The 23,120-nt window shown below is 44.9% G+C and overlaps 1 protein-coding gene across 4 annotated transcripts in view; it reads left to right on the plus strand.

The window, feature by feature from the left end:
* Window positions 1–23,120, plus strand: part of NUP93 (nucleoporin 93) — a 1,074,191-nt gene that overhangs the window by 989,882 nt on the left and 61,189 nt on the right. For all 4 annotated transcript variants that reach the window (XM_030203719.1, XM_030203720.1, XM_030203721.1 and 1 more), the window contains one exon: window positions 1,884–2,012. In XM_030203719.1, coding sequence (XP_030059579.1) covers window positions 1,884–2,012 — 129 coding nt within the window. The remainder of the gene's footprint in view (window positions 1–1,883; window positions 2,013–23,120) is intronic.

Consider the following 23,120-nt stretch of genomic DNA (forward strand, 5'->3'; position numbering starts at 1 on the left):
TGCCAGAAATGATATTCGAAGCTGACGAGTTGGAGAAACTGAATGAATTCTCTATAAACCTGGAGGATGTAATGGGGCAGTATAGCAAATGTCCTGGACCAGATGGTATTCATCCCAGAGTACTGATAGAACTGAAAAATGAACTTGTGGAGCTATTGTTAGTAATATGTAATTTATCCTTAAAATCGAGCGTGGTACCGGAAGATTGGAGGGTGGCCAATGTAATGCCGATTTTTTAAAAAGGTTCCAGAGGAGAACTGGAAAATTATAGACCGGTGAGTCCGATGTCAGTCCCGGGCAAAATGGTAGAGACTATTATAAAGAACAAAATTACAGAGCATGTTCAAAAGCATGGATTAATGAGACAAAGTCAACATGGATTTAGTGAAGGGAAATCTTGCCTCACCAATCTACTATATTTCTTTGAAGGGGTGAACAAACATGTGGATAAAGGTGAGCTGGTTGATATTGTGTATCTGGATTTTCAGAAGGTGTTTGACAAAGTACCTCATGAAAGACTCCAGAGGAAATTGGAGAGTCATGGGATAGTATTCTATTGTGGATTAAAAACTGGTTAAAAGATAGAAAACAGAGAGTAGAGTTAAATGGTCAGTATTCTCAATGGAGAAGAGTAGTTAGTGGGGTTCCCCAGGGCTCTGTGCTGGGACCGCTGCTTTTTAACGTATTTATAAATGACCTAGAGATGGGAGTAACTAGTGAGGTAATTAAATTTGCTTTCAACACAAAGTTATTCAAAGTCGTTAAATCGCGGGAGGATTGTGAAAAATTACAAGAGGACCTTACGAGACTGGGAGACTGGGCCATCTAAATGGGATATGACGTTTAATGGGTGCAAGTGCAAAGTGATGCATGTAGGAAAGAGGAACCCAAATTATAGCTACGTCTTGCAAGGTTCCACATTAGTAGTCACAGACCAAAAAAAGGGATCTAGGTGTCGTCAAGGTTGATATGTTGAAACCTTCTGCTCAGTGTGCTGCTGCGGCTAAGAAAGCAAATAGAATGTTAGGTATTATTCGGAAAGGAATGGAAAACAAAAATGAGGACGTTATAATGCCTTTGTATCACTCTATGGTGCGACCGCACCTCGAATATTGTGTTCAATTCTGGTCGCCACAACTCAAAAAAGATATAGTGGAATTAGAAAAGGTACAGATATGGGTGATGAAAATGATAAAGAGAATTGGACGACTTCCCTATGAGGAAAGGCTAAAGCGGCTAGGGCTCTTCAGCTTGGAGAACAGGCGGCTGAGGGGAGATACTATAGAGGTATATAAAATAATGAGTAGAGTGGAACGGGTAGACGTGAAGAATCTGTTTACGCTTTCCAAAAATACTAGGACTAGTGGGCTTTTGATGAAGCTACAAAGTAGTAAATGTAATATGAATCAGAGAAAATGTTTCTTCACTCAACATGTAATTAAACTTTGGAATTTGTTGCCGGAGAATGTGGTAAAGGCGGTTAGTTTAGCAGAGTTTTTAAAAGGTTTGGATGGCTTCCTATAGGAAAAGTCCATAGACCATTATTAAATTGGGCATGGGGAAAATCCACTATTTCTGGGATAAGTAGTATAAAATGTTTTGTACTTTTTTGGGACCTTGCTAGGTATTTGTGACCGGGATTGGCCACTATTGGAATCAGGATGCTGGGTTTGATGGACCTTTGGTCTGTCCCAGTATGGCAATACTTATGTACTTATGTATGTACTTATGCGTTTCAGAAAGAATTTTCAGAATTAAACAGCATTTCAGTATTCTTGAGATGAAAGCAATGAATAGCTTGCAGCTGCCCTGGTTTGAATTAATATTTGAACCATGAGTACAGTCTTCATAGTGCTATTTTTATTCCTGTTTTTGTTCAATAGATCAGACATAACTTATCAGAAGTTCTTCTTGCAACTATGAATATCTTGTTTACTCGGTACAAGAGGTTGAAGAGGACAGCTCCAGTTTCTTCTGCCAGATCCCAGCGAGTAACAGAGGACAAAGATTGGGTAAGCTTACGTGCCATCTTTTACCAGCACGTGTTTTCATTTTGTAGTTCAATTCATGTAGATATCAGAATAGACTTCCATCGTGTCATCTGTTACCAGTATGTGTTTTCGTTCCATAGTTCACTTCATGTAGATATCGGAATAGACTTCCATCTATTGAAGTAATATTTATTTTATTTTTATTACATTTGTACCCCGCGCTTTCCCACTCATGGCAGGCTCAATGCGGCTTACATATTATATACAGGTACTTACAGTGGGGGAAATAAGTATTTGATCCCTTGCTGATTTTGTAAGTTTGCCCACTGACAAAGACATGAGCAGCCCATAATTGAAGGGTAGGTTATTGGTAACAGTGAGAGATAGCACATCACAAATTAAATCCGGAAAATCACATTGTGGAAAGTATATGAATTTATTTGCATTCTGCAGAGGGAAATAAGTATTTGATCCCCCACCAACCAGTAAGAGATCTGGCCCCTACAGACCAGATAGATGCTCCAAATCAACTCGTTACCTGCATGACAGACAGCTGTCGGCAATGGTCACCTGTATGAAAGACACCTGTCCACAGACTCAGTGAATCAGTCAGACTCTAACCTCTACAAAATGGCCAAGAGCAAGGAGCTGTCTAAGGATGTCAGGGACAAGATCATACACCTGCACAAGGCTGGAATGGGCTACAAAACCATCAGTAAGACGCTGGGCGAGAAGGAGACAACTGTTGGTGCCATAGTAAGAAAATGGAAGAAGTACAAAATGACTGTCAATCGACAAAGATCTGGGGCTCCACGCAAAATCTCACCTCGTGGGGTATCCTTGATCATGAGGAAGGTTAGAAATCAGCCTACAACTACAAGGGGGGAACTTGTCAATGATCTCAAGGCAGCTGGGACCACTGTCACCACGAAAACCATTGGTAACACATTACGACATAACGGATTGCAATCCTGCAGTGCCCGCAAGGTCCCCCTGCTCCGGAAGGCACATGTGACGGCCCGTCTGAAGTTTGCCAGTGAACACCTGGATGATGCCGAGAGTGATTGGGAGAAGGTGCTGTGGTCAGATGAGACAAAAATTGAGCTCTTTGGCATGAACTCAACTCGCCGTGTTTGGAGGAAGAGAAATGCTGCCTATGACCCAAAGAACACCGTCCCCACTGTCAAGCATGGAGGTGGAAATGTTATGTTTTGGGGGTGTTTCTCTGCTAAGGGCACAGGACTACTTCACCGCATCAATGGGAGAATGGATGGGGCCATGTACCGTACAATTCTGAGTGACAACCTCCTTCCCTCCGCCAGGGCCTTAAAAATGGGTCGTGGCTGGGTCTTCCAGCACGACAATGACCCAAAACATACAGCCAAGGCAACAAAGGAGTGGCTCAGGAAGAAGCACATTAGGGTCATGGAGTGGCCTAGCCAGTCACCAGACCTTAATCCCATTGAAAACTTATGGAGGGAGCTGAAGCTGCGAGTTGCCAAGCGACAGCCCAGAACTCTTAATGATTTAGAGATGATCTGCAAAGAGGAGTGGACCAAAATTCCTCCTGACATGTGTGCAAACCTCATCATCAACTACAGAAGACGTCTGACCGCTGTGCTTGCCAACAAGGGTTTTGCCACCAAGTATTAGGTCTTGTTTGCCAGAGGGATTAAATACTTATTTCCCTCTGCAGAATGCAAATAAATTCATATACTTTCCACAATGTGATTTTCCGGATTTAATTTGTGATGTGCTATCTCTCACTGTTACCAATAACCTACCCTTCAATTATGGGCTGCTCATGTCTTTGTCAGTGGGCAAACTTACAAAATCAGCAAGGGATCAAATACTTATTTCTCCCACTGTATTTGTACCTGGGGCAATGGAGGGTTAAGTGACTTGCCCAGAGTCACAAGGAGCTGCCTGTGCCTGCAGTGGGAATCGAACCCAGTTCCCCAGGACCAAAGTCCACCACTCTAACCACTAGACCACTCCTCCTCATTAAATAAAGTTCAGTGCATACCCATATTTTGTTAGTATCTATGTCCAGATTCTTCCTTTCAAGCATTTAAATCTTATTTGTTTAGTTTACATGGTTTGCTGAATTCAGTGTGCATTGCTATACCTTGAGCTTCCAAAACATGAAGTAAGTATACCCCTACCATCTAGTTTCTCTTTTTGTCATTGATAAACCAGCTTATAATCGAACGAGAATAACGCCCAAGTTCCGACCTAAATCGGGAGATGGGCGTTCTTCTCACAAAAACAAATAAAGCGGCATAATCGAAAGCCGAACTTTGGACGCTTTCAACTGCACTCCGTCGCGGATGCGGACAAAGTTGACGGGGGAGTGTCGGAGGCGTGGTGAAGGCGGAACTGGGGGCGTGGTTATCACCCGAACAGAGATGGGCGCCCTTCGCCGATAATGGATGCGTTTGTAGCTAGAATTTAGGGCACTTTTCCTGGACCCTGTTTTTTGACGAATAAGGCCCCAAAAAGTGCCCTAAATGACCAGATGACCCCCAGAGGGAGTCGGGGATGACCTCCCCTGACTCCCCCAGTGGTCACTAACCCCCTCCCACCACAACAAATGATGTTTCACAACTTTTTACTTTCACCCTCAAATGTCATACCCTCCTCCCAAGCAGCAGTATGCAGGTCCCTGGAACAGTTGTTAGGGGGTGCAGTGGACGTCAGGCAGGTGGACCCAGGCCCATCCCCCCCCTACCTGTTACAATTGTGCTGCTTAATGCTACTAGTCGTCCAACCCCCCCAAACCCCCTGTACCCACATGTAGGTGCCCCCCTTCACCGCTTAGGGCTATAGTACTGGTGTAGACTTGTGGGCAGTGGGTTTTGAGGGGGATTTGGGGGGCTCAACACCCAAGGGAAGGGTGCTATGCACCTGGGAGCTCTTTTACCTTTTTTTTTGTTTTTGTAAAAGTGCCCCCTAGGGTGCCCGGTTGGTGTCCTGGCATGTGAGGGGGACCAGTGCACTATGAATCCTGGCCCCTCCCACGAACAAATGCCTTGCATTTATTCGTTTTTGAGCTGGGCGATTTCATTTTCCATTATCGGTGAAAAGCAAAAACGCCCAGCTCACACCTTGGCGAATAAAGCATGGGCGTCTATTTTTTTTAAAAAATACGGTTCACTCCGCCCCTTCACGGACCCGTTCTCGGAGATTAACGCCCATGGAGATAGGCGTTTCTGGTCGATTATGCCCCTCAAAGTGTTTTGTCCAGCTTATCCTGCTGCCATTTGTTTCTGTCGTGGAGCACATGGGACTCGGTTTGTTTTCTCAGGCAGTGTGTTCATTATATGCATTAGCCTACTACGAAGCAGTTATTAGTTAACTGAGTTCGTGCTGCTCCGTTTGTGGTGCAACTATAGGAGAAAAAAAATTATTTTCAAACCATTCTTAACTGATGACTACAGGTAACGTATACATTGTACTTTTTTTTCTATGTACCTGAATGAAAATATTATCTCTGCACCAAATACATTAATAATATGTTCTTCATTTATATTCTGGTTTGAGTAGCAGTGGTAGGCAAACCATTTTTCACTTCCTCCATTAAAACCTTTCAGTGCTAGACATCCCAAGATAAACACCTCAATCTTCTGGGTGTTTGAAATCTGTTACCTGGAAAGATTGGACAATGAAGAGGCAGTGGGTTGTTAGAAGCTGCATTTTTTGCTGAGCTCTTAGTAAGAGAGAATTTTCAAATGTGATCAGATTGAAGACCAAAGAGCTACCCAGAAGAGTAGCTTTTCTTTAGCGGGAATGAAATGAGTCTTCTACACGTTTGTGGAAGTGTATACTAGTAGATGTTACGTTTCTGCTAGCAGGCTGGGGAGGGGTGGAAACCTCTCTGCTAGGTAGCTGGGAGGGACTTACCTGCTACTGGTCAGCCCGAGTTGTAGCTGACGTCTGCAGCTCAGACGTCAGTATCCAGGATCTATTTTTACCTGCTATTCCAGGTAAACGGTGCTTTGGTGTTTGAGCTCTGTGCTTGCCTTTAGCCTTGTAGATTCTGTGTTTGTAGCGCTTGTGCTGTGGAGGAGGGGTAGTTCTGCATTGCCCTTTCTCTCTGTTTTGTGTTCCCTAGCTGTGTGTCTGTTCTTGGGCTGAGTTCCGTTTCCCTTTTCTGTTGGTTTCCCGAGGAGATGGTTAATTAGCTCCCCTGGCAGCTGGGTTTAGTTCTCGAGTGTCGGAGCAGTGTTTGTTTTGCTGTGTACTTTCTCTGTACTTTCTCTTTGTTTCCCTGTCGTGGCTCCTCCCCTTCCCTGTAGCTAGAGTGTGTTAACCCTTTGGTCTCTGGTTCAGAGTGTGTGTGTTCTGTAGCCAGTAGCTTTCCTGTGGCTTGTATTTCTTTGTTTTGTTCTGGGTACTGTCTGCCCAGATCTGATTCTCAATGGGGTTCAGCTTCTTCTGTTACTGCTGCTGTTTCTGGAGGGAGTCCCTAAGTCCTGCCGGCTGCCTGTAGGTAGGGGCTCAACCCCTGCTGAACGGCAGCTAAGTGCATGTGAAGACTGTCAGCTGCCCCAGTTTCGCTGTGCCTGCTGTTCCTCGTGGAGTGCCGGTCGCTGCCGGCTGGTTCCAGTGTTCTCTACCTTGGAGGAAGTCTGCTAGAGAGCTGCACGGGAACGGCGTTTGCGGGAATCCCGCGGAACCCGTGGGATTCCCGCGGGGACGGAAGCAGTTCTGTGGGGTTCCCGCGGGAACGGAAGCAGTTGGGGATGGAAGCAGTTCCTGTGGGGTTCCCGCGGGGATGGAAGCAGTTCCTGTGGGGTTCCCGCGGGGACGGAAGCAGTTCTGTGGGGTTCCCGTGGAAGTGTAAGCTACACCTGCACCAACCTCTCATCTACTGAGTACCAAGTTCTTTGAGTCTGTCTCCTCCTCCTCCTCCTCCTCTTCCTCCTTGCTTTAACAGCACAAATGTGGAAACTTTTCCATTAAGGAGGTGGTAGAGACACAAATGATGATGGAATTCAAAAAGGCGTGGGATGAACACAGAGGATCTCTAATTAGAAAATGGAAGTTATAAAAAAACCTAACCTTAAATGGCTGCTTGTGTGTGGATGTGTGAAGTAATGCTTAGATGGCGACTAGCTGTGATTAACTAGGGCCAATACCGGGCAGACTTGTATGGTCTGTGTCTAATATATGGAAGTCTGGTTTAGGATGGGCTGGAAAGGGCTTAGACAGCAACTTCAGTGGCTGGAACATAAGGACAGTTCTGGACAGATTTTTACGATCTACTACTACTACTACTACTTAACATTTCTAGAGCGCTACTAGGGTTACGCAGCGCTGTACAAATTAACAAATGAGGACAGTCCCTGCTCAGAAGAGCTTACAATCTAAAGGACGAAATGTCGTTGGGGTAGTTTAGATTTCCTGAGAGGAGGTGTAGTGATTAGGTGCCAAAGGCGACATTGAAGAGGTGGGATTTGAGTAATGATTTGAAGATGGGTAGGGAGGGGGCCCGGCGTATGGGCTCAGGGAGTTTGTTCCAAGCATGGGGTGAAGCGAGGTAGAAAGGGCGAAGCCTAGAGTTGGCGGTGGTGGAGAAGGGTACTGAAAGGAGGGATTTGTCAAGAGAGCGGATGTTACGGGTGGGGACATAAGGGGAGATGAGAGTAGAGAGATAAGGAGGGGCTGCAGATCGAGTGCATTTGTAGGTGAGTAGGAGAAGCTTGAACTGTATGCGGTATCTGATCGGAAGCCAGTGAAGTGACTTGAGGAGAGGGGTGGTATGAGTATATCGGTTGAGGCGGAAGATAAGACGTGCGGCCGAGTTCTGGATGGACTGAAGGGGGGATAGATGGCTAAGTGGGAGGCCGGTGAGGAGTAGGTTGCAGTAGTCAAGGCGAGAGGTAATGAGAGAGTGGATGAGAGTTCGAGTGGTGTGCTCAGAGAGGAGGGGGCGAATTTTGCTAATGTTATAGAGGAAGAAGCGACAGGTCTTGGCTATCTGCTGGATATGCGCAGAGAAGGAGAGGGAGGAGTCAAAGATGACACCAAGGTTGCGGGCAGATGAGACAGGGACGATGAGGGTGTTATCAATTGAGATAGAGAGTGAAGGGAGAGGAGAAGTGGGTTTGGGTGGGAACACAATAAGTTCCGTCTTGGCCATGTTTAGTTTCAGGTGACGGTTGGACATCCAGGCAGCAATGTCGGATAAGCAGGCCAGTACTTTGGCCTGGGTTTCCGCAGTGATTTCTGGTGTGGAGAGATAAAGCTGGGTGTCGTCAGCATAAAGATGATAGTGGAAACCATGAGAAGAGATTAGGGAGCCTAAGGAAGAGGTGTAGATTGAAAAAAGAAGGGGTCCAAGGACAGAACCTTGGGGAACTCCAACAGAGAGCGGGATAGGGGAGGAGGATGAGCCATGAGAGTGTACTCTGAAGGTATGATGGGAGAGATAAGAGGAGAATCAGGAGAGGACAGAGCCCTGGAACCCAAAGGAGGACAGTGTGTCAAGAAGTAGGTTGTGATTGACTGTCAAAAGCGGCGGATAGGTCAAGGAGGATGAGGATTGAATAGTGACCTTTAGATTTGGCGAGGAACAGGTCATTGCACACTTTGGATAGTGCTGTTTCTGTTGAGTGTAGGGGGCGAAAGCCGGATTGAAGCGGATCGAGGATGGCATGAGAGGAGAGGAAATCAATGCAGCGGCTATGAATGGCGCGTTCAAGTATCTTGGAGAGGAAGGGTAGGAGGGAAATGGGGCGGTAATTGGAGGGACAGGTAGGGTCAAGTGATGGTTTATTGAGGAGTGGTGTGACCACGGCATGCTTGAAGGTGTCCGGGACAGTTGCAGTGGAGAGAGAGAGGTTGAGGATATGACAGATGGTGGGGGTGATAGTAGGAGTGATGGTGTTAAGTAAGTTGGTGGGGATGGGGTCTGAGGAACAGGTGGTGGATTTCGAGGAGGAGAGGAGATGTCCCACAAATTAGAAGACTCATAAACTGGAGTGGGCTTCAACGACAACTCCAGCAGTTGGAACATAAGGCTAGGGCCAGATAGACTTCTATGGTCTATGTTCCAGAAACACAAAAGAAAGACCATAATCAAGTATATAATATCACACTCATTGATTTAATCATGAATTGTTAATGAGTATGACTATTGGGCAGGCTGGATGGACCATTCTGGTCTTTATTTGCTGTCACTTACTGTGTTACAATTAATCCTCTTTGCTCCCGGGCTAATGAGCAGACCTCAGCTCTGACACAGGCATGATCATCAGATGTCACCTGACCTACTGGCACGTGCATGTGGTGACCTCTCAGCACACAGTGCCAGTAAATCAGAGACAAATCTTACATGTGCACACCAGAGTGTTCCAAGTTTCAGCTTCCATTCCTTCCTTGCCTACAGTGCTGTGGCTCAAATCCAGAGAGAGACTGAGGGAGCTGACTGGAATTTTCTTTTATGTACTATTAAATTCTTACAGTGATGGGTGGGGATGGGTTAAATTCTTGTGGGGACGGGTTGGGATGGGTTACATTTTTGCGGGGATGGATGGGGTTGGGTAAGATTCCAGTGGGGACGGGTAAGATTCCAGCAGGAAGGGGCGGGGATGGGTAAGATTTCTGTCCCTGTGCAACTCTCTAGTCTGCACCTCCTGGGTTACTACGCTGAGGGCGGTTTCTTGCTACTGTGGTTCAGTCTACCCTGGGCTCTCCTTGACTTCCTTACTGTTGGGGGAGGAGGAGGGGGATCTGGGCTCAAGGGCTCACGAGCGGGTTTGGAGTACAGATAACAGTAAGTGAGTAATGGATCGTAGCATCAAAGCAGAGATTTGTTGGAACACCCTAATTTCCTCAATATATTTGACTTTGACATCAAAGTCTATCCCAAACCTTTTTTCTGTTCATCCTTTTTCTTCGTATACAGTTTCTGCTAGGACAACATCCTGCTTTGGCAATAGACTGGGAGCGGTGAAGCATCGAGTGGGTCTCCACCTGCCTTGAGGCCTCTTGCTGTGCAGGGCTCCCAGGAAGTGCCGTAGCGAGGGCAGCTGACCCCTCCCCCCGGGTTCAGCACGGCGCGCACCCCCCCCCCCCCCCCCGGCACGCACCCTCCCCCGGAGCGCGATCTTACTTAGTTTAGAAGCGAGGGGCGGGCGGGCCAATCTGCCCCTGAGTCTACGTCGCTGGGAGCTGCGTCGGCTCCATTGGTTCCTTGCTCTCTCTGCCCCGGAACAGGAAGTAACCTGTTCCTGGGCAGAGGGAGCAAGGAACCAACGGAGACGACACCCCCCCCAGCGGCGTGCACCCGGGGTGGACCGCCCCACCGCACCCCCCCCCCTTCCTACGCCACTGCTCCCAGGACCATCCATCGTCGGACCCAACGCCAAGGTGACGTATGGATTCAACGTCATCGTTGTCGGCACCAAAGAGCCTTGGTGAAATGCTTCTTGCGAAGGCCAAGAAACTTCATCATCGGTCACCCTTGACACATGGTGCCGGGCATCAAAGGATTTTGCACCTAAGAAGCGTCGGGAGGACAGCTCTACCCCCATACAGGAGATACCGATGCGCCTGTCTCCTAGCAGCCAAAATCCAGCTCCTGCATCGACCACAGCAATTCTGTAACTGCGCCTCAGCCGGCACCCCAGCTTTTCCCACTGTCGGCCCATGATGAGCGAATGGATGCAAAAGCAGGATTCTGTCGGTGATACTTCTGAAAGGAATAATCAGACATCTCTTAGCTCATCCTCTTCCTCTAGTGGGAGCAATGAATCACTCAATACCAACAAACATCAGCCTTTTTTGGGAAGGGACAAGGGAAGAGGAAGCAGAAGAAACAAAAGGAACAGAGGGGGTTGGAACAACAGGCCATGGACAAGATCACAGTCGGAGAATCAGTGGTGATTAATTTATCCAAAAGAATGCTTTCCACTACTGAAGAAAGTGTCTTAGCCAGAGGCTTTTCTTTTGTTCCTTCTCTGTACAATTTAATGAATTCCAGTTTAATGTTGATTTGGAGAAGTTTATGAGGACTTTACACTTAAAAACCTTCTTTGGGGATGCTTATATGAAGCATGAACGTACCATCATTAATCCCAAATCTACATGGAGACCGCAAGATCAGATGGATCCTGCATTGATTATGTTCAGACATTGACAGGTGGAGGGTGAAGGGTGGCTTTAAGTTCTCTAGAAAATACAATCACAGTAAAGAAGAACTGGTTGCTATTCAGGATTTACAGAAGGATGAATCTATAGTCATCAAGAAGGCGGACAAGGGTGGCGCAATCGTAATTTTGGACAAACAACAATATATAGAAGAGGGTTTAAGGCAGTTAAATTCTTTGAATTACACAAAATTGTCCTTAAACCCCATGAAGCGCCTAAAATCAGTCATCAACAGAATCACTAATGATGCTTTACAGCAAGGTTTTATAACCCCAAAAGATAAAAGATTCCTGATGAATTTTTGAAATCTGAAGTTCCCAAAATTAAATCATACATCAGGGACAGCACACACTTTTTGCAAAAACTTGCATCAAGGACGGTTGATGAAGGTCCTTTTTTGATGGCATCACTGTATACTTCGATCCCTCAAAAAGAAGCTTTGTCAACTATTCAGAAAGTGTTGGATAGGAGAATGAGACCTCATCTTATTCCCACTGATTTCCTCATTCAAGTGGCACATTTAGCATTAAAGGAGAATTATTTTTCATTTAATGGCACTTTATACCTTCAAAAGAGCAGGGTAGCGATGGGTGCTACCTTTGCCCCATCAGTTGCCAATTTATATATGGAACAGTTTGAGGAAGAGTGGTTGGAATCTTCTCCTTTTCATGACTCCGTACTTTACTGGTGGAGGTACATTGATGATATTTTTCTTTTATGGAGGGGTACATGTAAAGATTTTTCCTCTTTTATGGGCTGGTTAAACAGTTGTAACATCAATATTCAATTTACCTGTAATTTTTCCAGCACCAAAATAAGCTATTTGGACATTGATGTATCTATGACCCCTGAGGGATTTTCCACGCAAGTACATCACAAATTGACAGAGAGAAATACTTTTTTACATCACAATAGTTGTCATCCTTTACATATGTGAGACAATTTACCTTTCTCTCAATTCTTTTTTTTATTTAATATTTATTAATTTTACATTTATATATATACAAAACATAAATGAATTGGAAATCCAGAAAAACTATGAAGAAATATACAAATAAAATATTTTACATATTGTAAATATGTTATTGAAATATTCTATTAATTTTTGTCCTCAATATCAAATCTGGATCAAGATACTAAGATTTATTAAAAAAAAAAAAAGGAAATAAAAAGAAATACAGAGCAGAGGAGGACAACAGAAACTGACCGCTGACTTTACAGCATATTACCTATGGGGACATTTCCAAGGGTCTTCTTTAATTACAATAAATTCCAACAACTTCTTTGGGGTATAAAATACATAGTTAACAGATTCAAAAGATACACAACATCTGCAAGGAAAGTTTAACACAAAAAAACCACCTAGACCCAAAATTCTGGATTTATATAACAAGAATTCTTTCCTCCTTTTTTGTGTGCTCCTTGCAATGTCAGGAAAAACCTGAATCTTACCTCCTAGAAAAAGATCATTCAAGTGACGAAAATAAGATCGAAATATATTATTTTTATCTGGTTCTAGAGCAAAGGTAACTATCAACGTTGTTCTTTCAGTTATGAGCTCGAGAGAGTTCTCCAGTAATTCTGTTAAGATTAGGCTTATCTTGAGTTTGACCTTTGGAACACTTTATCCCTGATAGATATTGGGCCCTCGTTATGGGTGGAAAGCCCTCCACTGGGATCTCCAATGTTTCTCTGAAATATTTCTTAAGCATGTCCACTGCGGATATCAATGGGGGTTTTTTTTTTTTTGATACATTTGTACCCTGCGCTTTCCCACTCATGGCAGGCTCAGTGCGGCTTACATGGGGCAATGGAGGGTTAAGTGACATTTGGGAAAGTTTAAAAAGCTCACATTGTTCCTACGACCATGATTTTCAAAGTATTCAATTTTTCTTTCTTGAATCTCTCGGTCTCTGATTAATTCTGAGGTAATATTTTGTAATTTTTCCACTTCCCCTTCAGTCTTAACATTTTTCTCACTTTGCTCTTGAAATTTAACAGACAAATTCTGATATCCTTGTTTTAACTCCAAAATGTCACCTTTCATAGATGTATTCATCTGTGACAATGTAGTACTCACACCTTGTATAGCGTCCCATAGGGTCTCCAATGTGACTACAGCAGGTCTTCTAATTTCTCCATTATTCACCGGCGCCAAACTCCCAGGAGTAGAAGAACGGGGTTGACTGTGCCCCTGTTCCAATGTTTCACTTCCTGTGGTTGAGGTGCCCCTGGGTCCTCCTTCCACGGAGATAGGATCAATCTCCTCCATTCTCCGTGGCCCCTGTGGGGAAAACTCGCCACAGGGTTGCTGGGGTGCTGTAAATGAGGGAGGACTTAACGTCACTCTCTCTATGCTGCGCTCCGCTCCCGAAAGAGCAGGGCTGATCGAGGTGGAATTCTGTTGACCAAGGGATAAGTACATAAGTAATGCCATACTGGGAAAAGACCAAGGGTCCATCGAGCCCAGCATCTTGTCCACGACAGCGGCCAATCCAGGCCAAGGGCACCTGGCAAGCTTCCCAAACGTACAAACATTCTATACATGTTATTCCTGGAATTTTGGATTTTTCCAAGTCCGTTTAGTAGCGGTTTATGGACTTTATGGATACGACGCCAAAGCTCTCAAGCATTGTCTGGCGGGTGGATGGCGTCGACTGCGGAACCATGGAGATAGATGCCGCAGTTTTCCCCTTCCACTTCCCCATCCTTGGACAGTAAACGGAGCCCTCACGCCAGAGTACTTGGTAGTGTAAGGACCGTCGCGCCCACACGTCTGCTCAGACCGCCATCTTGATCCCTGTCTTTCTCTCAATTCTTAAGAATAAAGAGGATTTGCAGTGCTGATTCAACATTCAGACTATAGGCAAAAGATCTTATGACTAAATTAAGAGAGCATGGTTATTCCAACAAGGTACTTAAGAGAGCTTATCGTAGAGCTAAGTATAACAGCAGGGATTTATTACTATCAACAACTTCCCCTAGAGATAAGGACAATGATACCATGACTATGGTTCTCCAATACACTGAAGCTGGAGAACAGATAGCAAACATCTTAAGGCACAGATGGGATATTCTGCAGTCCTCTCCATTTTTTCATCAGAAGAGACTCAGAATAGCATTTTCAAGAGCATCCAATTTAAAGGAAAGATTGAGTCCTGCTGACCTTAAAGTCAAAAGATCATCTGTGAGTCTTTTAGGTCATTTCAAGTGTGGCAACTGTCAGAGCTGCAGGATTACGTTGCAAACTAAATCTTTCTTTAATGCTGCAACCAATACCACCTTTCCGCTCAAACATTTTTCAAACTGTTCCACTGATATTGTTGTCTATACCATCACTTGCCCTTGCAAGAAAACGTATGTAGGCACGACAGCTAGGATGTTAAAAATTAGACTATCTGAACATAAATCCAATATAAACAGATCAGTATTGAAAGAACCTTTGGTGGAACATTGTTTGACTTTTAAACATAAATTTGAGGATTTGCGTTGCTGTGTTATAGACAGAGTAGAATTGCCCCTTAGATGTGGCAATCGCAAATTAATGCTTCAAAGGAAAGAAACTAGGTGGATTTTTACTTTAAACAGTCTGGAGCCACATGGTCTGAATGGCTCTATAGAGTGGAATGCTTTCTATTGAATTTTTTTGATTGCTTCTTTGTCTTGATTTTTTGCTCTGTGTCTCATTTCTGGGTTATGTTGCTGCTATCACTGATGTCCTGACAGCATTTAAGCAATTCTGTTTTGAGTTATATGCTTTATCAGGGCTGTGTTTTCATATTTTTCTGTGTGCAGCTGCTTCCCGATGTGGTAATGTTCATCTATTGACATTTATCACAGTTAAGACCTGTTCTATACTATTTTCTCACTGTCAGATCACTTTGTGCTATGATGCAGCCTTACAGCTTTAAGCTTCTTACAGCGTTGCTGTGTTACAGACAGAGTAGAATTGCCCCCCCAGAGGTGACAATTGTAAACTAATGCTTCAAAGAAAATAAACTAATCAGGGCTGTGCTTTTGTATTTTCCTTTGTGCAGCTGTTTCCCGATGTGGTAACGTTCATCTTTTGACATTTATTACGACTAAGATCTGCCCTTTTCTCACTATCGGATCACTTTGTGTTATGATGCAGCGTCATAGCTTTAAGCTTCTTGCAGCGTGATTGGATAGTGGGAGGAGATTGTTTTTTATCTTTTGGTCATGTTGCTCAGCTTTACGTGATGACGTTAGAGCCTCTCGAGTCCTGTATGTTTTCATCGATAAAGTGATTCTGATTACTTATACAGCATGTTTTCTGATTTTTGCTGTAGTGACGCCCATCATCGGTGTTTTTATAGACATTTCATTTTTGTCACAAAGTCACGTTGCACAGTTGTGATTGCGATGACGTCAGCGGTTTTTCAATTCTGCACAGCTGTGAATCATTTCACTCAGGTGTCTTTATATTGCGCTGTTTGTGTGGTGGTAGTAGTTTCCCCATCAGTTGTAAGAGAAGTTTAGTCAGCTTGAGGTAAGTGCCTTAGGGTTGGGTGGGTTTTGTATTTTTGAATTGTTTTGTAAGTGTTTTCAGAAGTTATATGTTTGTATTGGAAGAGTATGATAATCTGAGTCTAGCATTTGTTCTGTTTATAGACCGATACCCCTGACAGTATGATCCAACTGAGTGGTTCCTGATGAAGCCCTGTTATAGGTGAAACGAATCGGGCCCCATTGAAAATCAGCAGTTGAAATGTGGGGTTGTCAAGCCAGCATTTATTAAGCTAAGTTGATGCATGCTATGCTGTAGCTTGAACAGTTTTTGTTACTCAGTTACTCTTAAAATTTGTGCTCTATTATGGGCAATTTTGAATGAGTGAAGCAGGGAACATTTACCCCATGAAAGAAACTAGATCATGGGCACAAAGTATTTTATAGATAATAGTGTCTCGTTGACCAGACCTTGGCGGGAGCCTTGGTTTCTGAGGGTATTTCCCACTTTACTCATTACTTCACATTCATTTTACACAACCCTTTGGATTGTGTTTGGCTGTTTTTCAGTTCTCTGGGGTGCTTGTGCCTGCCATATCTCCCGTTGTGCCCACGCCTGGTCCTGGGCCTGCTTTTTGGACGCTGCGCCCTCGACATCAGTGGAAGAAGCTTCTCCGAAGTCGAGACAGGAGCTGGCATCTCAACGTCTCTCTCGAGGGCATGGTTCCTCAGCATTGAGGCAGGTGTGGTCTCAGCAATCCCATAGGAAGGTACTGTCCGACACTGAGGAGTAGCACTCAGGGTATTCAGAGGAAGTCTTTTGGGATCCACTCTGAGCCCTCCCCTCCACCTGAAAGGACACAGCCTCCACTGGAGAGCCTTTGATTTCAATCTTTTGTTAAGGAAATGGCTGATGCCATTCCATATCCTTTGGAAGTGGAGGATGAGCCCAGGGCTAAGATGTTCGAGGTCCTGGACTACACATCTCCTCCCAAGGAGGCTGTGACTGCCCCTCTCCACGAGGTACTCATTGAAGTTCTTTTCAAGAACTAGGAGGTCCCCTCTGTTGGTGCCTGTCTTTCCCAAGAAGATAGACACCCAGTATCGGATTCACAGTGAGCCTGGTTTTATTAGGCCTCAGTTACCTCACAATTCCGTGGTGGTGGCGTATGCTCTCAGGAGAGCCAGGAGTACTAGGGACTATGCCTCAGCGCCCCCAGGAAGAGAAGCTAGAACCCAGGATTTTTTTGGAAGGAACATGTACCAGGCTTCAATGCTTATATCCCTATACAATCCTACCAGCTGTTCACGAGTGTATACTTGCGAAACTCTGAACTACAGCTGTCGGACTTGTGGATGTGCTCCCTACGGAGCAGGCCCAGCCTTTTTGCCAGTTGATCAAGCAGCAGATGGTGTGTCAAAAGTTCTTGACCAGGAGCACTTACGACACTTTTGATGTTGCATCCAGGATCTCTGCTCAAGATATAGCAATGTTCATACTCTCATGGCTGCTTGTTTCTGACTTGGAACACTCTGTTCAGTAGCGGTTGGCAGATGCACCTTGCTGGGGGGGGGGGGGGGGGATAACATTTTTGGAGAGAAGGTTGAGGAGGTCGCTGACCAAACCAAGAAGCATACTGATACAATTTCTTCTCTCCTGCCGGGTGCCTTCTGCATCTGTCAGCTAGGAGGGTTTTTGGCAAGCCAAGGAGCAGTCCCTGCTACTATTCTAGGGGTAGGTACACTCCTTCAGCTCACCAACCTGCTCAGCTCCAGCGTGCTTGTTCATGTCAACAGCGTGCACCGAAGGCCTCTGCTGCTACCCATTCAAAACAAGGGACGAGCTTTTGTCTGGCTCCAGCAGAGCATAGCCGCAGTAAAAGTGTCTGTCCCGGATGACTTGCTGGTCGGGGGGAGGCTAAAATGTTTTCACCTAGGGTGGCCTCTTATAACCTCTGACCGGTGGGTTCTTCCAATAGTCTGTCTCCAATACGCCCTCACTTGGCATCTCAAACCTCCATATTGCCCATCGGGAGCTCATCCATTCAGTTCTCAGCACAGGCAGGCAATTGCAAAGGAATCTCCACCCTTCTAAAAGGCCCATGCGGTCAAACCCATTCCAACAGTGGAAGAAAGGCAGGGATTCTTTTCCAGGTACGTCCCATCCTAGACCTAAGGGCCCTGAACAAATTTCTAATCTGAGTAAATTTAGGCTGGTTATTTTGGGCACCCTTCTCCCAATGATTCAGAAAAACGATTGGCTGTGCTGTCTGGACTTAAAGGATGCATATACTCACATTCCAATACTTCCAACTCACAAGAAGTATCTTCGATTTCGGCTGGGAACACATCACTTTCAGTATCACTTGTTGCCTTTTAGCCTCGTGTCAGCTCCCAGGGTCTTCACCAAGTATGTAGTGGTAGTTGCAACATCGCTATGCAGACTGGGAGTCCATGTGTTCCCATACCTTTGAGCATGGTGCCCAGGCGTCAATGCAGAAAATTATTGGGTGCTAGAGCTACTAGGGTTCGTTTTAAACTACCCCGTCCCATCTACAACCTGTCCAGCCATTGGAGTTCTTAGGAGCCCTGCTCAACACACAGAGAGTTCGAGCCTGCCTCCCGGAGACAAGAGCAGACAATCTTATCTCATTGGTGTCCGAGGTTCATGCCTCTCAGCAGGTCATAGCTTGACAGATGTTGAGATTGCTGAGCCACATGGCTTCCACAGTGTAAGTTACAGCCATGACATGTCTTCACATGAGATCAGTTCAGTGGACCCTGGCTTCTCAGTGGTATCAAGCCACAGGGAGTCTAGAAGATGTAATTCTAGTGTCCCCAGAGCTTGTATGCTCTCTTCAGTGGTGGACAATTCGATCCAGTTTGACTCTAGGACTTCCATTCCAAATTCCTTAGACACAAAAAGTGTTGATGACTGATGCATCTCTCCTGGGATGAGGTGCTCATGTCGATGGGCTTCACATTTAAGGAGTTTGGTCCTCCCAGGAAACAAATCTTCAGATCAACCTCATGGAGCTTCGAGCGATTTGGAACGCTCTAAATGCTTTTACAGATGGCCATCTCATCAAATTATTCTCACTCAAACAGATAATCAGGTTGCAATGTATTACACCAACAAGCAGGGGGACACCAGATCATGCCGTGTCAGGAGGCAGTCCAGATGTAGCATTGGCCTCGCCAACATAGCATGGTCCTTCGAGTCACTTATCTGGCAGGCACAAACAATACCCTGGCCGACAGGCTGAATAGGATAATGCAACCGCATGAGTGGTCTTTCAGTATGGACATAGACCGCAAGATCTTCTGAGCATGGGGCAGTCCCTATGTAGATTTTTTTACCATTCAGATCAACCACAAGGTCCCTCAGTTCTGTTCCAGGCTTCAGGCCCGCTGTAGATTAGCATCAGATGCCTTCCTCCTCAATTCTGTATGTGTATCCACCGATACCTCTAGTGGGAAAAACTTTGTTGAAACTCAATAAAGACCACGGAACCATGGTTCTGATTGTGCCATACTGGCCGCGGCAGATATGGTTCCTTCTTTTGGAATTATCCTCCAAAGAACATGGAGATTGGAGTGTTTTCCGACCCTCATCACACAAAACGAGGGGTCACTTCTACCAACCTCCAGTCTCTGGCTCTCACAGCTTGGATGTTGAGAGCCTGGAATTCGCTTGATTGGGTCTTTCAGAGGGTGTCTTGCTGGCTTCCAGGAAAGATTCCACTAAGAGATGTTACTCTTTTAAATGGAGGAGGTTTGCTATGTGGTGTGAGAGCAAGGCCCTAGATCCTCTTACTTGCCCTACACAGACCTGCTTGAATACCTTCTACACTATCAGAGTCTGGTTTAAAGACCAACTCCGTAAGAGTTCACTTTAGTGCAGTTAGTACTTATCATCAACATGTAGAAGGTAAGTCTATTTCTGGACAGCCTTTAGTTGGTCGCTTCATGAGAGGTTTGCTTTTGTCAACCCTCCACCAGTGTCATGGGATCCCAATGTCATTCTTACCCAGATGATGAAATCTCCTTTTGAGCCACTGAATTCCTGCCATCTGAAGTACTTGACCTGGAAGGTCATTTTCTTGGTGGCTGTTACTTAAGCTCATAGGGTCAGTGAGCTTCAGGCCTTAGTAGTGGAGGCACCTTATACTAAGTTTCATCACAACAGAGTCGTCTTCTGCATTCACCCTAAGTTCCAGCCGAAGGTGGTGTTAGAGTTTCATCTGAACCAGTGGATTGTCTTGCCAACATTGTTTCCCCGACCTCATGCCCATCCTGGCGAAAACAGCTTGCACACCTTGGATTGTAAGAGAGCATAAGCCTACTTGTAACTACTTGTAACTTCCCTCAGGTGCTGGACCTGAACCAAACTCCTGCAAGTAAAGTAAATTCTGACCTTTTAAATTCCAAACTTCTCAACTTTCTGGCTATAGGTGCTGGACCTGAACCAAACTCCTGCAAGTAAAGTAAATTCTGACATTTTAAATTCCAAACTTCTCAACTTTCTGGCTATAGGTGAGATACCTGATATTCTCTTTAATTTAATGCTTATTGCTTAATTAATTAATTTGCCCTGTGAAACCTCTTATTTTCTTTCTTTCTCTTCCTGCCAAACTCTGATAAAGAGGAGAGGCTGTTTAAACTGCATTGCATTAAAGTTGCATTTTGCATTGCTGAAACTGCTATAATTATTGGGAATATTTAGATTTATATTACAAAAAGGAAAGTTATATTCTAGGGCAATTTTGAAAGTTAAATCAATTGAAAATTATTTGATCAGACTGTACCATTTCTGGTCCCATGTAGAGAATTGCCTTGATAACAGCATTTAGCTGACACATTGAGAGGAAATCACTACACAGCAGGAGGTAGGGTTGGGCTCTGAATAGAGGGACAAAGTTTGTAACTTTCCTCAGGTGCTGGTCCTGAACCAAACTCCTGCAAGTAAAGTAAATTCTGACCTTTTAAATTCCAAACTTCTCAACTTTCTGGCTATAGGTGCTGGACCTGAACCAAACTCCTACAAGTAAAGTAAATTCTGACCTTTTAAATTCCAAACTTCTCAACTTTCTGGCTATAGGTGAGATACCTGATATTCTCTTTAATTTAATGCTTATTGCTTAATTAATTAATTTGCCCTGTGAAACCTCTTATTTTCTTTCTTTCTCTTCCTGCCAAGCTCTGATAGAGAGGAGAGGCTGTTTAAACTGCATTGCATTTATAAATTTACATTGCTGAAACTGCTATAATTATTGGGAATATTTAGATTGGTATTACAAAAAGGAAAGATATTCTAGGGCAATTTTGAAAGTTAAATCAATTGAAAATTCTTTGATCAGACTGTACCATTTCTGGTCCCATCTAGAGAATTGCCTTGATAACAGCATTTAGCTGACACACTGGGACTTACAATCCCACCCACCCCAGGGTTTTCCAATCATTTATAGTCAAACCAAACCTCATTAACTTTACTCCTCAATCATACACAGGCAGTCTTGCAGACTGCTAACCCCAACATAGTACACCTGTTCATACCCATTTCAACCAATCAGGATGACTTTTATTCTCTGCAATAATTGTGGTGCTTTAGTTTCAAGGCCAATCATCTGGAGACTTAAAGCTTGTCCTATCTGTCTTCAGCTATCTAGTTTAAAACAAGAGCTCAGTAAAGTAATGCAAGAATTGGATGCAATTAAAGCAGCTTCTAGGACTACACAGAAAAATAACTTCTCACCACTGCCTCAAAGAATAAAACCACATAAGAACAGATGGTTCACAGTAGGCTCAGGCAGACTTCGTCAGGTGACACAGAAGCATCCACCCGCACAAGTGTTGCCACTAAAGAATTCTTTTGCTCCATTACAGCACTGTGATGCTCCTGAAAATAAAACATTACAGCACTGTGATGCTCCTAAAAATAAAACTGAGGCAGAGGAAAAAGCAATAAAGTTGGAACAAAAAGATATGAAGGTACCCAAAGTGAAAAGACACCCCCAAATCACAAATGTTGAAACACATACCAAGAAATATAGATGGAAAGCGATGGCCACAAATGCTCGTAGTCTAAGCAATAAAGTTCATGACCTTCAAGCCCCCCTGATGTTGGAGGCAGACTTAGATATTGTTGCAATCACGGAGACGTGGCTCAATGGTTCCCATGAATGGGATGCAAACATACCAGGCTATAATCTATTTAGGAAGGATAGAGAGGGTCGAAAAGGTGGAGGAGTAACTCTGTATGTAAAGAATGATATCATGGCGACTGAAATGACAGGGACCTGGGAAAAGGAAGAAGCTATATGGATCACCTTAAAAAGAGATGATAGAAAATATTATTTTGTATAAATGCTCCAAACATATTTTCTTTAGAGTGTTAAATACTTTGTTAGTATCAGTGCTTTTTTTGTGCCAGTACGCAACGGTACGGCGTACCGGCACCTTTTTTTTTTTTTGCTCCCCCCCCCCCCCCCCCCCGCCCCGTGAGTCCATGTCCCGCACCCAGTGCCAGCCCCCATTTCCGGCCGCTGCTGCTTCTCCTGTTGAGCAGCAGCGGCCGCTACACAAAGAAAAAGATTTTAAAATAAACTTCAAACCTGGCTGAAACGCGGCACCCCGGCACTGTAGACAGCCATTAGGCATTGGCTGTTGCCCCGCAGCCGCTCCTCCTCTTGCCTCTACGTCACTGCGCTCCTCCGGGGTCTTCCTCCAGGGGCAGTGATGTAGAGGCAAGAGGAGAAGCGGCTGCGGGGCAACAGCCAATGCCTAATGGCTGTCTACAGTGCCGGGGTGCCGCATTTCAGCCATGTTTCAATTTTTTTTTTTTAAATCTTCTTTTTCTTTGTGTAGCGGCCACTGCTGCTCAACAGGAGTAGCAGCAGCGGCCGGAAATAGGGGCTGGTGCCGCGTGCGTCGCGACTTCGTGCCGTTCGCGGGAAACTTGGCAGGGAGAGAGAAACCAACAGAGGGAAGGATTGGGGAGAAAGAGAGAAACCAACAGAGGGAAGGATTGGGGAGAGAGAGAAAGAGGGAAACCAACAGAGAGGGAAGGATTGGGGAGAGAGAGAAAGAGGGAAAACAACAGAGGGAAGGATTGGGGAGAGAGAGAGGGAAAACAACAGAGGGAAGGATTGGGGAGAGAGAGAGAGAGGGAAAACAACAGAGGGAAGGATTGGGGAGAGAGAAAGAGGGAAAACAGAGGGAAGGATTGGGGAGAGAGAGAAAGAGGAAAAACAACAGAGGGAAGGATTGGGGAGAGAGAGGGGAAAACAGATGGAAGGATGGGGAGAGAGAGGGGAAAACAGATGGAAGGATGGGGAGAGAGGGAAAAAACAGATGGAAGGATGGGGAGAGAGAGGGAAAAACAGATGGAAGGATTGGGGAGAGAGGGGAAAAACAGATGGAAGGATTGGGGAGAGGGGAAAAACAGATGGAAGGATTGGGGAGAGGGGAAAAACAGATGGAAGGATGGGGAGAGAGAGAGGGAAA

This window comes from Microcaecilia unicolor, chromosome 5 (genome assembly GCF_901765095.1).
Source record: "Microcaecilia unicolor chromosome 5, aMicUni1.1, whole genome shotgun sequence".
NCBI classification, from domain to species: domain Eukaryota; kingdom Metazoa; phylum Chordata; class Amphibia; order Gymnophiona; family Siphonopidae; genus Microcaecilia; species Microcaecilia unicolor.